This window comes from Channa argus, chromosome 5, assembly GCF_033026475.1.
Source record: "Channa argus isolate prfri chromosome 5, Channa argus male v1.0, whole genome shotgun sequence".
NCBI lineage: Eukaryota > Metazoa > Chordata > Actinopteri > Anabantiformes > Channidae > Channa > Channa argus.
The window spans coordinates 10,404,401-10,421,975 of record NC_090201.1 but is presented as its reverse complement, the minus strand read 5'-3'; the positions used below and the strand labels follow the sequence as shown (position 1 = coordinate 10,421,975).

The window sequence follows — 17,575 nt, the reverse complement described above, 5'->3', positions numbered from 1 at the left end:
GATCACATTGAGTTAGTGTGTAAGTGTAAAACCTGCATAGAGATGCCAAAGAGGCTCAGTAGATGTCAGGGAAAGCTATTTTTCCCTCATTTCCGATGTTCTGGGAGTGTGTTAGGAACAGTTTGACTGTTGACTTCACAGTTTCAGGAAATGGGTTAAGGATCCTGTTTCACAGTTTTTCTTGTTGGGCTTTATGCCTGTCAGGAGAGCCACGCGTCTGTATGTGTGTGTGCAGATTTGTGTTTATTTAGTGCCTGAATGCTTGACCATACTTTAGTGACCACAGAAGACAATGTCCATACTGCACACACAGTACTTTCTCTTCCTTCACACTCCATACATCTTACACCTCCCTGCTTCACATTGTGCCATGTCATGTTCATGCTGCTAGGCGGTGGTAAGCGCCTCATCCAAGCTGTGGATCAAGCTGACACATTTTTCCCAGAGGACCACCCCCCCCCAGTACACACACATAGCAGAAATAACTCCACTCACTGGGTAAATGTGGTGTCATTGCATGGCCAAAACATTAGAACCATCTCTTAGTATGATGATCTCCTTAATAAATACGTGGTAGAATTATCAGCTTCCTGACAGTTTTAAATGAAGAACTGAGTAATTATAATCTTGTAGAAAGTACTATTCATAGCAGTAGCTATGCATAGCTGTGCATTAAATTGTACATTGGTACCTAATGGCGAGACCATTCAACCACAACAACAACAGTCCATGCACAGATGGATGACTAAGAAAACCATTGTGAAGTAAGAGATTTGGTCATGCACTCAGATGGGAGCTTGTAAAATAAATGTTTACTGCATTTCAAGCTTTCCAGGATTTCTCTCATTTGACTTCATAACAGCTTTACAAAGTTTTTGGTGGGGGTCAGATTGGTTGTGGTCAATCTCTTATGAATCAACTTAAGGAGATGCTCCATGTTGTAGTGTGCCTGTTAAGCCCCACATAGCTGCACAATATCCTTTTTTTGTTTGTTTGTTTTTTAATTTGAATTTGAAAAAAAGCCATCTGGGCTAAGCCAGAAACTATCAACCTCTGCCATGCAAATGCAACAATTGTTGTCTAAACTGACCAACTAGCCCTCATAACTGTAAACTTTTAGTTTTTCTCCTTCTTTCCCATTTCTTTTTTTTTTTTTTAGGAATAACCACCTATACAAAGATGGATCATTGTGGCTTATGTTTGCTCTGCATACATTCAGTCTGCATACAGGTTAGGGAGATGGAATTTTATTTGTTTTTTCCCAAGAGCGACCTGTCTGCAAGTCTAGTAAGTTTTATTTGCATTTAAGATGCTAATGTAGCCTTTTGGGTGAGCTGCAGTGTGCGGGCGCTTTGTTTTGTCCCAGTTATTCATTAGGCTTTAATAATTGCTGCTTCATAGCGCTTCATACAAACACTGCCAGGAGAAATGGATTCACTTCGTTCTCTCCTTGGAAAGGTCAGGGCGTATAGCAAGCCACCTCTATGACACACAAATTCACGATTCATGTGTCACTTCTCACGGAAAATGTGCTTTTTCTTGGACGACTGAGCTGAAAACCTACTGTGTGTGTATGTGTGTCACTGCTGAGTTTGATGCAGCCGTTGAAATTCAAATGAAGCGTGCAGGTTGAGACTTGAGTATTCCTCAAGAGAGCGAAAGAGAGAGAAGGAGCGATCCTTTGAGGATGTCTCTTTCTCGCTCTCCCTTCACTGTGTCTCTCTGCTCGGGCATTATGGGTTGAGGTCTCGACCACAACTCTGGTGACAGGTTCTTGTTGTCACGCGAAACGTAACCTTTCCCCCTTGTGAAATCACATGAGTTCTAACAAGCCAGAACAGATCATACAAACCATCCTTCAGCACATCAAGGGAAGGGTCAGACGACCTACAGAGGAAAGTGGATTGCAGTGTGGGGATGGAGACCAGCTTAGTGCTGAATCCATTATCAAACAGTGTTTGTCAAATAATAGGTCAAGGCCCACTTGTACAAAAGCATATTAGGTTGTAGTTTAATTCCAGAGCTTTGTAGAACAGATTTTTCACAGTGCAAAGTGATTTATTGGAGACCAAAAGGTTACTTGTTCTTTCACACATCAGACTTAACGAAAAAGCTTTGTGTCAGTTGCTTTGCTAAAGAGAATTCATGCATAACAAGGCTGGCAATACACAGGAGGTCGGCACATACCGCTTCATCCCTAAGAGGAATTAAATGAACACTTCAATATGTGTCCATTGTATGTGACTATACGTGAAACTAAAAGCTCCCATGACATGCTCCATCCTGTTCTGCTTCCTAGCGTTGGCTTACATCCCAACAATTCTAGCATCATTACAGATGCCATCGACTTCACTTTGAAGCAGAGAGGCTCCATATGCATAAACACCCCAACATGTTCGATAATGGCGCTTGAACAACGCCTGAGCTATATTTTCAATCTGCTTCCAAAGTGGCAGTGAGTGGCTGAAATATGCTAGGGTTCGGGGAAGTGTGAGTGGCAGTAGGTCCCTGGAGGACCACAGTACATGGCAGGTCATTTGCCTGACTGGTTATACTGTGATATATTTGTACTCAATGGCGATGTGGCCGGCAGAGAATGCAAAGGAGGGGGTGGAGAGATGTGGAGGGAGCGGGGTGCTCATTCAGCAAGCTGGAAGGCAATAGAAACAGAGAGGAAACTTAATCAGACTGGGGCAAATAACATTCTAACACTTTTTTTAAAGCCTCTGGAAGTAAAGTCCTACTTGTCTTCCCCTGATTGTCCCCCAGTGAGTTTGTGTCTGTTGTGCACAGCAATATTCTGACCTGAGACTAAAATTGCCAGTTTTCGTCATCTTCTCTGTTGGGTTCTGTTCTGTTACTCTGCGGGGGCTTGGTGGAGTGAAGCCTGTGTTCTTTGTGAATTCTTTTGAGTGCTGCAAGACGTCCTATAGGCCGCAGTTATGGGTTTGAATGTTCATATCTAGCTCAGTGTTGTGTTGAGCAAGACGCCCTCTTCTCTGCTGTCTTTGTTCCTCTCCTCCCTTCTTTTCCAAATACATTCCTCTCACTCACCACTCTTCTTCTCATCTTCTCCTGCTCCCACCAGTCTCCTTATCTCTACTCCTCTGTGCTCACATTTCTGTCTTTCCAACATGTCTCCCCTCTGTGTTTTTCTTTCTCTCCATGTCTGTTGTGATCCTCCCCCATACTCTCTTCCTCCTTCCCAAAGCTCCTTCTTCGTCTGGGTTCTGTTGTTATGATACTGACAAGCTTTGTGGAGGCAGTTATGGCTTTGTCCCTCAACCGCCTGTTACTACAGTTTTTTTTCTATATTTATTCATCTCTTTCCCTTCCTCTGCCACTTACTACATTTAGATCCAATGTAAACTTAGACGAGAATAAAGACTGTCGGACACCTGCAGTACTCGCAGAGACACACACCCTGTTTACACTAGCACCAGCTTTATTAATTGTTCTGTCTGCCAGGTTGAAAGACAGTCTTAGTAATATGACCTAATGAACGTGTGCACCAGATTGCTAGGTGTTGTGTCTTCCGTTGAACTTCTCTGCTCCCTCCCTTTGTGTGCCCTGTCAGTGTGACTCACAATGGCTTATGTTTCTCGTCCTTCTGGACCGACCAGTAGACCCGGCCCTTCCTTTGGGAGAGTTCCAAGACTAGCCAGGCGTCTCTCAAACAGCTCTGACTTTTTGTTCATGAAATGGAAGAGTTAAAATTCTACGTAGACTTTAGGATTATTTTGGGTGGAAACGTTGTTAGGCTGTGACCTCAAGTTCATCGTTAAACTAATATGCTGTTGTACAGGAAAATGTACTTTTCCCCACATTCTTATTTAACAAGTGCTAGTTTGACACAGTGTGCATGAATTTTTTCTTCCCATTAGTTGGTTTCTTTCAGTCCACAAAGTTGATTTCAGATGGTAGGACTGCATCTAATGATTACTTTTAATATTGAGTCATCAGTTATTTTTTTGTTTGGTCCCTAAAACACTAGAAATGTCAGTGTCAAAACACTCAAAAAGTCTACATTCTTTAGGGCTACTTGAATCAAATGGAAACGGTTTGTTTTAGCTCTAGCAGACATGCAATGTTTCAAACTATAACATAAATGTACCTTTTGATACATGTTTATCCTTGTTAAACAAAATTTAAAACTCTTTTTTTTTTTTTTTTTTTTTTTTTAAACACCTCATTAGCATAAGAAAAGGCAGAGACTGTAGGTGTTGTGTAAAAAATCACACTCACAGCTTCACTGTTAAGGTTAAACTTTCAGAATAACAACACTTGTTTATTAAGGCGCTGCTTCTCACAGGTGCGGGGAAAAACCTGTAAGCAACCTGTGAGGCTGTGATGTCCGTTGAGTATAGTGGAATGATGTCTCTGAAGCCTGACTGGCCGACTTTACTCAGATATGAAATAATAATGGAGCAAGATGAAAGATTTTTACAATTTTTTTTTCCAAGTACCAGATTTCACCCATGACAAGAAGACTCCCAGCCACTGTTATTTAAAGCTTGTGTAGCGATAAATCTTTGACTATTGAAGCATTTGATTAAAACTAAAATAAGTGAAATCCTTGTGAAAGTTGTAGTGCTAAACCATAGAGGGTTTTGTTTTAAAGTACTTTGTGTAAGTTGAAGTGGTGTTGGCTGTAGTTCTGTGACAGGCACTCAGTTGCCCACAAGCTGAGGGGAAAAAAGTTTCCCTTTTAGCTAAACATGCACAGACTGCTCTCCTCTTATCTCTCTCCATTCCTCCTTGTTCCGCCTCGCTGGCTATCTGAAAAAGTATCATCGGCTCCTCTCATCTCACCCTTCTATCACTCCCTCTTTTCTCTCCATTTTCATCACCTCGCCTTTTCACCTGCACCATTTTCTCTCTCGTCTGATTATTACATTCTTACTCATTCTAACTCTCTTCTGTTATATTTTTCATTCTTTTATCCAGCCTACTGTCTCATTCAGGTTTTTTCTGCCTACTTTCTAAAAAGACTCTAGTTGTTAAAGATCTATAAATGCATAAATAAGTAATCGTCCCTGTTCTCACGGACAGGTTGAAACCTTGTCATTGCTATAGTCTTTATCGTATTTACTGCCCATAGTGTGTGGTCACATACACTCACTTGTACAGTTGGCAGCCTTTGTCTCTTGTCTGTGTCGTGGCTCTGAGCTTAAAACAGCCCAGATAGATGAGCTTTATTTTGTTTGACTGAACAACGACTGAACATAAATGCCATTGGCAACTGATGCAACTGTGCCATTTAGACAAAATGAATGTTCCTGTCCCATGGAGTTCTTGGACTTGACAGTAGCTTGGTATAGTCTCCATGCTGTTGCGGATCATCCTGTGTATGTGTGAGGAGTCTGACCATGTGGCTTACTTTGTTTTTGTGGCAGCTTCTTTGTTGTCCAGTGTCTCGTAATTTTCATGGCAACTGTATTGAAAGTACAGGTGAAAGTGCAGGTAACAATGTGAGTTGGGTTTTAAAAAACAATCGATAGGTGACGGTTTATCAACAGCATAGTTGTATTTTTTGTTTGTTTTTATCCCTGTTAAGGAATTGAACCAGCATTTCCCCCAAGCCCAGACATCTGCATTATCTATGATGTCTTGTGACCCATCTGAGGTCATAAATCGGCTAAACACGATGTGTCAGAAGCCACACGCCTGTCTTAAAGCATTTAGAACAAAAGATGAAGCCATGTAGTCATAAGCAATGATATGGTTCACTAATACTCCTCAACAGCACACGTCCGGAAGCAATATGGGCCTTAATAGACAAAGATGGATAAGGATGCTGTCCGAGTCAATAGTGAACCAGCACAGATACACTGTGCTTAGCCATTTGTACCAGCGTTGGTGTGTATGAGTGCTTTTGCTTGTGCGTTGTCATTTAACATGTGCTGAATGACGTAATGTTTCAGAGCAGTAGAAAAAAGGGCAGCAGATGGTAAATTTTCTGTCTGTCTGAATTAAAATATGAAGGGAAGACCTTATTGAGTGTGATAGTGCACCAGACGAATTTGTAGCTCAGAAGATCTGAGCTCGGACTTGTGTTAAGTTTTTCAAGTGCTCCAGTCAGGGCTCTATTCCATTTTGATGTAATGCCAATAAGGTCAATTAAAAGAAGTATTCTAGTGTTGATAGCTTTATCTACAGATGAATTTTTCTTTACTTTCTTGGGGTCAACAAAAAGACCAGTGATAACACATTAATGTCACTGCCAAGGACAGAATGAACTCTGGATTTGCTTTTAGTTTTCTCATTCATTCTCAACCAATGAGCTCTTTGGCTCTCCAAGGTTGGAGCTTGGCTGAGATTAATGTGATCTTAAAGGTTGATATTAATGGTGAGAAAAGTTTTCTCATTTGCTTCTCTTGCTGTTGGTTTATAGGAGATACATCATAACAGGCGCTGTGGCCAAATGCTTGTGCAATCTCAAGAAAAGTTGACCGTTCATCTAACGCTGACAGTGTTGGCAGTGTAAGCTCACTCTGAAAATGCTAACTCCAAAAAGGGGAGGCTACGTTTATGGCACCATTAAAACAAAAGGAGCCAGTGATTCTTTTTAATGTCTTTCTCCTTGAATCGACACCTCTTCCAGCCACTAACACCATCAACAGCACGGCCCTTAAAATCCTTAGAGGAGATTTATGATGGCACACCCATTTTTACAACAGTCAACTATCTCTAGCAAGTTTTTCGTAAACACTGCAGCACAAGCGCACTCCAGCATGCTGAGTGTCAAAGGTCAATCAAGCTCATAAATAGAGGGTGTGAGGAAGAGAAAGTAGGAGGAGTGAGTTGCAGTTGAGGACAGCAGTGTTTGGTAATGAGCTGTTTCAGGCAGAGCAGACTGCATTCCAACACAGTGAACTCAGCTGGGTGAATATAAGCAACACTTTCAGGAATACACCAGCTTAGTTGTTACAGTAAGATCTCAGAACACAGCCTTTATTCATGTATGGATGTAGTAAATGAGCACACCGTGTACAGCACATCTTTTATCACAATCTAATAACATAAAGACGTTAAGTCTTTTGCTGGACAGTATACAGTATATTCTTCAACAATGTCTTCAATTTACCATTGTTGTATAATTTTAGGCAGTCCGCTGATGTAACCTGTCCTCACACATGGTTTCATGACATCAACACCTGTACAACCAGCTTGAGAGAATTACACCACCACAACTAAACTGGCGGTGAGGATGACCGTGTGAAAACCACCAGGATGTTTTGTGGTTGGTGTTCATCCTGACTGGTATTGCTCACTGTTGATTTGAGTCATCACAGGCAGTCACATGGATGCATCTGGGTGTGTGATGACCATTATCTACTAGGACCATTTCCACGTCACATGGTAGACAACTAATATCAGTGCAGGTGCTTTTTTTGTTTTGTGTTGGAAGTTTAGGGTTAATGTTAAGATTATGGAAGAGAAAACTGCTTGGGTGACATAAATAGCAGGCATGTAGATGGGGTAGTCTGGGCAGGCAAGTATATCCCCATCCTGTTGTCCCTCTGGTTATACTACACTGCACGCTACAAGAGGGCACCATGTTGAGTAAAAAGCAAGTATATCTGACGCCTTTAGGTGTGTGAGTGTTTTTTTTTTTTTTTTGTTGTTGTTGTTCATGATGTCATTATACGGGAAAATTTTGGTTCCTATTAGAATCAACCCCAAGCCTGGTTTTTCTCTAATATCATTTACATGATGTTTTTTGTGTGTGGTCATTTGTAATTCTAGAATGTTGGAGAGAATGCAATCAGTGATGGCATAAAAAACAAAGTGCCAAAATATATAAAGAACTGGCTAAAATGTGTAGTTGTAAATATATGTTTTGGAGCATTGATTTTTATATATATATATATATATATATATATATATATATATATATATATATTTTTTTTTTAATTCTACTTAAATGTTTAAGACATGTAGTTATTAGGTGTTATTAACTTATCCAAAAAAATAGCAGTATAATGTGTACTTATTATTAATTATATTATTACTTGTCCCATTACTAGTACCATTTCTGTATTTGAATAAGCTTTAGTGAACAACCTTTCAGTGGTGCTTTGGATCATTTGTCTGTAGCGGTGTGCTCCTTTAAAGCCATGTTAAACAGAAAAGCATTAGCTTCATGCTACAGATAATAGCACAGGCTCAGTGTGATCACACCATAGTGACCCAGTGCTGTAATGTTGAACTGGCTGTGTGGGCTATTACTGCATTACTTGACTCATTTTAGGCATACTCTGGCCTTGACCTAAATATTGTCTACCTCTCCCACCTTCTCACACACACACACACACACACACACACACACACACACACACACACACACAGGATTTGTCATGGAAAGAAAGACCCAGTCGCACAAGCACAGTCGAGAGATTAAGAGTAAACCACTAATCTGACGGTGCCTGCATCCTTGTGTTTGCATGTCTGTGTGCTGGCTTTTGTGGGCGGGTTTTATTCGATGGGTGCTTCAGCAGTGTTTCATTCAGTCTTCGTTCGCATCAAGGCCTTTTATTTTTCCAGGAATTTCACCCTAGAGAAAAGACGCAAGGGTGAAAGAATGTTACCATGCTCACAGTTCGTTTATTGTAATCAGTAAATATTCTGTGTTCAAGCTATTAGTTTTTTATTTATACTTCTGCTGTGAGTCACAGAAGATGGAGAACCTGACACAATGATCTGCTTGGCAATAGTGGAAAAAAAGAAATAGTGCGAGGATTTGAGAGAGAAGATTGGATTAGATGTAAAGATGGAGATGAATGCAGTCTGTCTCCTCTTCATGTGTTATTGTAATGACAAGGGCTTCATGCCTGGGAGATACCTTGGGGCGCTCAACACAGTGTTCAGCAGCCAAATCAGACACAATGTTCATAAACCATTCAGAGCACTGAGATGGCGTGCATACATCTCATGCTGCTCAAGATAGGTTCAAACCTTGAATATCGTCATAATGCTAGCTATATAAGTGGAACCTGGATCTTTAAAGATTATTTTTAGGTTTTTTTTATGCTTTTGACAAACGACACTACAGAGAAAAAGGAAATTAGGGAAGAGAGAGAAGGGCTCCCTCTATGACTGCAATATGGGTCCACTGGCCTGGACTTCAACTGCGGATGCTGCGGTCACGTCTGGATCTTAACCACTTGACTACCATATGCCCCCAAAAGAGAGACGAGATTTAAAGGATAAGATAGGGCACCCACACCTGTCACAACGTTATCTTACACAAATACTCACAGTATGTATTTGTTTGATGGGGTTATGAGTTCCACACAGAGATTTGTCCGAGGCACATTGCCTCTGCATTCCTGTGAGGAGCAGACTCGAGATTCAGAGAGGTTGAAGAAACTGGTGTCAGTGTAGTCGTAATGTGTGTGCGCGTGGTGCATCATGCTGTTATTGCCTCCTGCTTCATACCCCACACACACTCACACATTCAGTAGTTAACCCCCCCTCTCGTGTCTCACATTTGACAAATGCAGGCATAGCAGGATGGCAGGGACAACTGTGCACTGTAACCCAAGACCACAGGCACATATGCACATACATGTATGATTGACCACCATACACACACACACACACACACACACACACACACACACACACACACACACACACACACACACACACACACACAGGTACTTGTGTCCACAGTGCTTCTTAAGTAACTCTGTCAGTGTATAGAGAAGAGTGTGTGTGTGTGGGGAACTAGGAGAGAAAGAATTTGTGTTATGTAGTGCCTACAGTCTGCCTAGCTTCCTGGAGTGGCAGCTGTCACACACACACACACACATGTACGCACGCACACAGACATGTCAGAGAAGCAGTTGTCCTTGCACTTATTGCCTCTTCAGCCCTTGAATGTGCGACTGGATTGTCTGGCAGTTTCTACCCCCATCCTTGTGCAGTCTATTGATTCAAGTCTGGGGGGAAAAAGTCAAGGAAGACAGTGGAACTAAGTGATAGGCTGTGGTGCAAAGTCTTAAAAGTCTGTGTTTCATGTTTTTAATTCTTGTTTACTGTGATGTGTTTTATGCTCTAGCTGTTCATGCAACACTCTCAAAAAGCATTTTACAATCTCCAAACTCCAATATTCTATGTTCCAGAGCTTGTAAAGCAACTGTTGTAAAGAATTTATTCTTGGCTAATGTACTTGGGCATAATTAATATAGAACGAACCGAGGACATTGTTTGAAGCCAGTTTTTCTGCTTGGTGGCATTCTGCTCTGTCACGTCAAGGATAGCCACTAGATGGGTCGAGACAAGGTTTTATCACTCCAGCTGGGCTGATAGTTTGAATGTCAGCCCAGCAAGGTGCTTTAAAGACAGGGGGCTCAATTTGTTCCAGTGCCTTATTTCCTCACACACACACCCACATCAACACACACACACACACACACACACACACACACACACACACACACACACACACACACACACACACACACACACACACACACACACACACACACACACACACACACACACACACACTTGCTCACTAGAACAAGGCATTTGTTTTGGCAGGCCACCGGCCACAGAGAGAAGGGGAGAAAGGGCATCGGCGCTTGTCCTCCACTAAACTGATTTACGTTGGCACTAAAGCAGAACTCATAAGGGCTTTTTATGCACTCCAAGACTTGCCAGTCAGCTTGTTCCCCCAGCCAGGACAGGAAGGAAATAATACAAGATACCTGAATATATGATACTGCTTTATTGTCCAAGCTATTAAAAATTGGTCTTACCTCCTCTGAAATTTATCTTGGCTCATTGGTTGACTTGAATATGCTATTGGAATGGTTGCTTTTGGCACTTTAAAAAATGCTTGTTAACCCTATTACTAAATACTGTAATATCACAATTTTACTTAGAAATTGAGTTGATAATGACATAAATCAATATCAGATTTGTGACTGTTTCTTGTTATATTAACTTTAAACACAATACAAGAAAGCTATTCATATTCACTTATTAAACCATTTCCTGCTGCTGGAGAAGTTATGAACAAATTTCCATAGACAGTAACAGATGGGCTTGGATATTGTTTATAATATTGTAGTGTTTTTGCAATGCTGTTGACAGTTTTTGATAATCCTCAGCAGAGTAATTGCTTTGTTGCAGTGTTGTGATGAGTTTATGGTGTTAAGAGGACTGTTTTTGCTTCAGTGCGGTTTAGATATGGTCTCACCCCCCTTCCTGTCCCTCTCAGCACTTGAGATGGCCTCTAAAAATAGACATATGTAAGACTGGTACGCTAACCTGACCTAAAATGATTAGACTGCACTATGCCTACCTGAAAACCCACATGTGTATTTTTTCAAAGCACCACAAGGGTTTAGAGAGCAACCCACACATTCAATCATGCAATGAAATAACCTCAGTCAGACTTATTGTGTGTTTACATCTGTCTGTGAATGTGTTGTCTGTCCAGGCATTGCCACCCATCCCTCCATCAATCTGTCCATCCATCTATCAGTGTGTCGGGGGATGGTAATCCATTCTTCCCAAATGCAGATAGTGGTGGTGAGATTAGGGAGACCCTCAGAGAGGATTAAGGCCTCAGAGCTCTCCCTTCTATGTTACCTCCTCTCTAATCATCCAACCCCCTCTTCCACCACTCATTTCCCCCCTCTTTGTGCTGTTCAATTCCATGCCCACCCCTCACCCCTCTCCCTTTCCTCCCCTGGGCAAATCTCCAATCTCTGAAGTGTGTTGGGTGCAGAGTGAAGAGGTGGAAGGCAGTTTAAGATAGAATCCTTTTTCATTTTTGTATGTATGCCTTTTGATTTGCATGTGCATAACTGGTTGAATCATCCTTCTGTTCTGTGTGCATTTTTAAGTGTGTGTTGTCTGTGTGTGCGTGGATACCATTTTAGAAGAAAGAATGGGTGTTTGGCTTGGAGTGTGCCCAGTGTGTGCCTTTTTAATCCACACCCCTCTCCGTCACTTCTCGATTATGCTCTGGTTACATTCACTGTCTTCGTATGTGAGAAGAGAGTGTGTATGTGCCTTTGAAGTCTTTCCCTCATTTGCTCACACATTTTCTCATCTCCCTTACTATATTTTCCTTTTTCTCCCTAAATCCTCAGTTCCACCCTCTCTCCTCTTGCCCTTGTGCCAGATATAATCAACATGTTGGGATCCAAAGCAGAGAATTTGTCATAGTGCTGCTCTTCCTCCTCATCATCCTTCTCTCACCACCTTCCACTATCCTTTCTCCCCTGCAGTGGACAAGCAGTGTAATTGATATGCCACTGGCAATAAATCAGCGAAGCTGTTGGCTCTGAACAATATTTCTAGGGACAGGTTTAGCTCTCTGGAGAAGAGAGTGAGAAGAAGAGCTCTATCCAGCTCAGTCACTTTCCAGCCTTTTTAGATTTTCCCACAATGTAAATGAAAACATGCCACCGCCCAGTCTCTTCTCAGGATTCCCACCACTGTTAAATCAAATAATAAAAATAGACATAAAGCCTTGAATGGACACCTTTATTCCTGTCTTTTTCCTCTCTGTTATGTCTTCTGTGTCCCTTTATGTCTCTTGTTCCTTTTTCCTTTGCCCACAGGGTATAATCCTGTCAAGTGATAGGGCATTGTGATATCAAATTCAATCAACTTTGCCCCTTACAGCCCGTCCACTCTAATGCTTTTCCCTGCAGTGATAACAGCCCTGGCTCCCACAAATATGGGGGCTCCCTATTCTCGAAGCCACAGACTCGCTCCAGCCCGAGATGATTGACATATTTTTCCTTGATGTGCCAGATACGGCTTACAACCTTGTTCCAGGACTCTTCCCACCGTTTCACTTTAGCTCTGGTGGAAATTGAAATTGAAGAAGGTTTGGAAGGATAAGAAGAGAGAGAGTAAATAGAGAAGTTAAGAAAAAGGAATGTGTGCAAAAAGCGGAGAGAGTCTACAGTATATTCTGACTACAGCATGTCTGCCATGACCAGGGAGGAAAGCAGAGGTGAGGCAGTCCATTGTCATAAACTTTATTAGTGTGATTATTTTATCTAACCTGTTTCCTTTCATGTTGGCTTGACATTTGTATTGTAGAGATGAATGACTCGATGTTGTCTTTGTACTAACATATGCTTGTTGAGGTATATTTTGTGATGTCATCCTCTTATAATGGGGATAAATAACAAGCAGGCAGAGAATCCCACATCCAATTTGTTGTTTGATTCTCACACACCTACATCAAGCTGTAGCTAGCCTAAATGAAGAGGAATTACTTTTTTTTTTTTTTTCAGCTTCCCTCTCGTCCTTTATCAGGCTCTCTCATTTGCTCGCTCATTCACTCTGCTTCATTGTATCTTTCCCTCACTTGGAAATGACAAAGGAAAATGAGGCAGCCGGCCTCCCTACGCGCCGCCACGCTTTAAATTGACATCTGCTCTCATCGTGAGACGCGATTGTACCGTTGAGCAAGAAATTACTTTTTTTATAGGCTGGCTCGTCACTTTATTGCGGCTGCTTATGTCGAAGAGGCCACGATCCGCATCGAGTCATTTTAATCTGAGTGGGGGTGGGGGGGTGGGTCTGCTATCTGATAACTGCAGCCCAGGCCCTTCTGTCTGCAGCTACTGTGCTGTGGTGCTACGAACCATCGCTGCCATTTGATTCAAGTGCAGGTAGAACCTTGATTATAATGCAGCAGAAGTGCTTCCTCTTGTTTGGCTCCCACTGCTACTCACCCACATCTCAGCTCTTCTCTACAAGTCTTTCTGTCCATATAGTGTCTACTTCAGTCCCTTTTCTCTCCCCCATACATTCATTGATTTCATTTGTAGAAATTAAATAATGCCACCTCTCCCTGAACCTGGGTTTGTCTCAGCTGAGCTATGGTTTGCTGTTCCATGAACACTGCTGCTGCTATTATGCTTCTCTCCTGTTCATTCTCTTTTCTGTCTCTCAAACTTTTTAAATGGTAAAAGTGAATGAGAGTGCAGGTATTTAATTTTTTAACTGAAAAAGTGTCATTTTCAAGTCACAATTTACCTGGTTTTCTCAAGTGGTGCAGTTAAAAAAAGAAACAGATTTACTCTCACATTCATCAATGTGAGCTTGGTAAACTCTCCACATTCCCTGACCTAAATGTTTGGTGCCTGGTGACAGAGAGCTGTGCTCCTGAGCAGATCACCAGATGGGCAGCAGGAGGCGGAAACCATGATTCCTGTTTGTGTCCCTTCTCTTTGTCCTGTCTGATTTTGAATTTTTTTTTAAATTTATTTATATTTATATATTTTTTTTATTATGTTTGCCTCCTTCAGCCCCCTTTCCCACCATCCAACACCCGCCAAGTATCTCAGCAGTGTCTCTCATCTTGTCCAATTCGGTATGGTCATAAAACACCCTGTGTGCAGACACTTTGATAGTCAAGGTGAAATTGAAGTGTGGGGTTCCTGGGAGAGTTTGCGACCTGTTTTGCATAATCAGTATTTATGGGAGAACTAATTTCCTGGCATTGCATGAACATGATTGGCCTGTCAAGTAGCAGCACACACCCAGCACACCTTGCTCCTTATCATCGCTGTATTGTTGTTGGAGGACGCCCATGGAGCAAAACCATTGTGACTCCTCCTTTTTCCCTGTTCAGTACTATAAAATGTCCATCTGCATCTCCGGCTGACAAGGGATACCAGATGTATGATTATGGTTTGTGTTGTGTGAAATACATTTGTGTATCCATGAACAGCTCATAACTGGATGAAACGATTTTAGTGGTTCCCAAGGAGGACTTAAGTAAATATGTACTTTTCAAATGTGAATTAGCCTTTATGAGGGGACAAAAGGAAGTAGGCCCATGTAAACCAAAATATTAGCAGTGTGTATAGTTAAAAGTAAGGCAGGAAAAACGTGGTCACTGATGACCAGATCAATAAATCTCAGAATTCCAGTATGAGAAATATTTCCATAAAGGTTTCAGATGACAAAACAGCACTTTACAATCGTATGAGGCAAGATTAAATGACTGCATTAAAAACAGCTGCCAATTTATCTTTTGCCCTGTAACCTGGTTTGTGTTTTCATGCTGAATGTTTTGGATTTACCAATTTGGAACGGTGACGGATAATGTTGCAGTGTGTATCAGCAGACATTGTTCAACCTTATTGTAGAGCCTACACCGATAAACCCTTGGTGTGCCAATGCAGTAGTTTATTTCAAAAGAAATATTAGTCTGCCTTTGTTGATCTTTCAACATTGCAACGTAGGTAACAGCAAGAAACATGCATATTTGAGTGTGCTGTCTTGAGGGAGGTAGTGAGCAGTGGTGTGTTAGATAAGGACGTTTCATATCATCAGTGAATTGTGAACAAGAATAGTGCTGCACAGGCAGCGTATATCTCAGGCAAAGGGTTTAATACTCTGCTGAAGTTATATTTGTCCTGATATATATGCAGAATACATTGTAGCCGTAGGTCCCTGAGGGGCAGTGAAGTGTGTTGGCGACCTGCTGTGCTACCACAAGAGCCTGATTCCTGGATAAAGCTGCCAGAAGTGCAGGCATAATTACAATAAGGGGTTACTGGATAGTGTTGATACTGTTCAAACCATTACAGGGAAGCCTTTGAGCAGACCTGGCTATAAATTGCTTGCTGTCAATGTAACAGTGCCCACTGGCACATTTTCAAGCACACGCCTCCTCCAAAGCCACCATGGTAACGTTGAAAGATATGAAATATTAAAGAGTTCAATGTTGTGAGTCCATAACTCATTGCAGCAAGACTCACATTATGTGTACAGAGCCTTTAATAATCGGCCCATGCCTCCCCAGCTATCTTCACTTATAATTAAATGCCGACACACATTTGCCTTCCAGACTTGATTTGATATAATATATTTATCACTGGGGCAAATGTCAGCTTGAATTTTTTCTAATTTTGGCCGAGCAATTTGTGAGCCTTTTAGGCCTCTCTGTCTGCTTAATGCATAATCAATAGGAAATGTTCTTTGGACACTCACCACGTTTTTTCTTTTTGCCTTCCAGCGCTCCTATCTTGTGCCTCTGTGGGTGATGATCCTGATGACGGCTTTCAACACAGAAAACAGGACAGTGGATCACTAGGAGTTTGGTTCCCCCTCTCAGCTTCTTCGATCTCTCTCTCTCCCTGAAACTATCCTACCTTATTCTTTTACAGTAGATCAGAAAAAAAAAAAAAATTCTGACTTGTGACTTGGTGTGAGAGCTTGTACTCCTCCTCCTCTCTTCCTCCTTCCCCATCCCTCTAAACTTAATCTCTAGACAGCCCAGACATGTCTCCTCTAGCTCGGTCAGTGGCTTCCCCTGGCCTGGGGAACATATTTCTCATGTTGGGGCTTTTGCTTATCATGAGCTCATCCTTTTCTGGAGGCCAGCCCTCACCCTTTAAACGATTTGCCCCTGCTGAGTGGGGGCTCACACATCTGGCCATCCACAACAAAACTGGAGAAGTCTATGTGGGAGCTGTTAACTGGATTTTCAAGCTGTCTAGCAACCTTACAAAATTACGTAGCCACATGACAGGACCAGTGGTGGACAATGAGAAGTGCTACCCTCCGCCCAGTGTCCAGTCCTGCCCCTATGACTTAGCCCAGACCCCCAATGTGAATAAACTTCTTCTTATAGACTATGGACAAAACCGGCTCATTGCCTGTGGCAGCACCTCACAAGGCATCTGCCAATTCCTGCGCCTGGATGACCTCTTTAAGCTAGGGGAGCCCCACCACCGCAAGGAGCACTACCTGTCCAGCGTGGCCGAGTCAGGTACCATGTCTGGGGTGATCATTAGCTCCCCCCACAGTACTACAAGCAAACTATTTATTGGAACGCCCATTGACGGCAAGTCCGAGTACTTTCCAACCCTGTCCAGCCGCAAGCTGATGGAGAATGAAGAAAATGCTGACATGTTTAGCTTTGTCTATCAGGATGAGTTTGTCTCCTCCCAGCTGAAGATCCCCTCTGACACTTTGTCCAAGTTCCCTGCTTTCGACATCTATTACGTGTACAGTTTCAGCAGTGAGCAATTTGTCTACTATCTAACAATGCAGCTGGACACCCAACTGACTTCCCCTGATGCCAGTGGAGAGCAGTTCTTCACTTCTAAAATTGTTCGCCTCTGTGTGGACGACCCCAAGTTTTACTCTTATGTTGAGTTCCCTATTGGCTGCACCAAAGACGGGGTAGAATACCGTCTGGTGCAGGATGCCTTCTTGGCTCGACCAGGTCGGCAGCTGGCCAACATTCTGGGGATCTCTGAGAATGAAGACATCCTCTTCACAGTCTTTTCTCAGGGTCAAAAAAATCGGGCCAAACCACCCAAAGAGTCAGCATTGTGCCTGTTCACCCTGAAGAAGATAAAGGAGAAGATCAAAGAAAGGATTCAGTCCTGCTACAAAGGAGATGGGAAACTCTCCTTGCCCTGGCTGCTCAACAAGGAGCTTGCCTGCATCAACTCGGTAAGCTCAAACCTTTTATATAATCTGATTGTTAAGCAAATACTTTACATAAATATAAAGTACTAATTTTAATGACAAGGGTTGTCAAGACACACAAATGATTTCATAGTAAATG

At 42.1% G+C, this 17,575-nt stretch overlaps 1 protein-coding gene across 3 annotated transcripts in view; it reads left to right on the top strand.

The window, feature by feature from the left end:
- Positions 1–17,575, top strand: part of LOC137127310 (plexin-A1-like) — a 175,857-nt gene that overhangs the window by 15,684 nt on the left and 142,598 nt on the right. For all 3 annotated transcript variants that reach the window (XM_067504146.1, XM_067504148.1, XM_067504147.1), the window contains exon 2: positions 16,013–17,460. In XM_067504146.1, coding sequence (XP_067360247.1) covers positions 16,279–17,460 — 1,182 coding nt within the window. In that variant the 5' untranslated portion in view covers positions 16,013–16,278. The remainder of the gene's footprint in view (positions 1–16,012; positions 17,461–17,575) is intronic.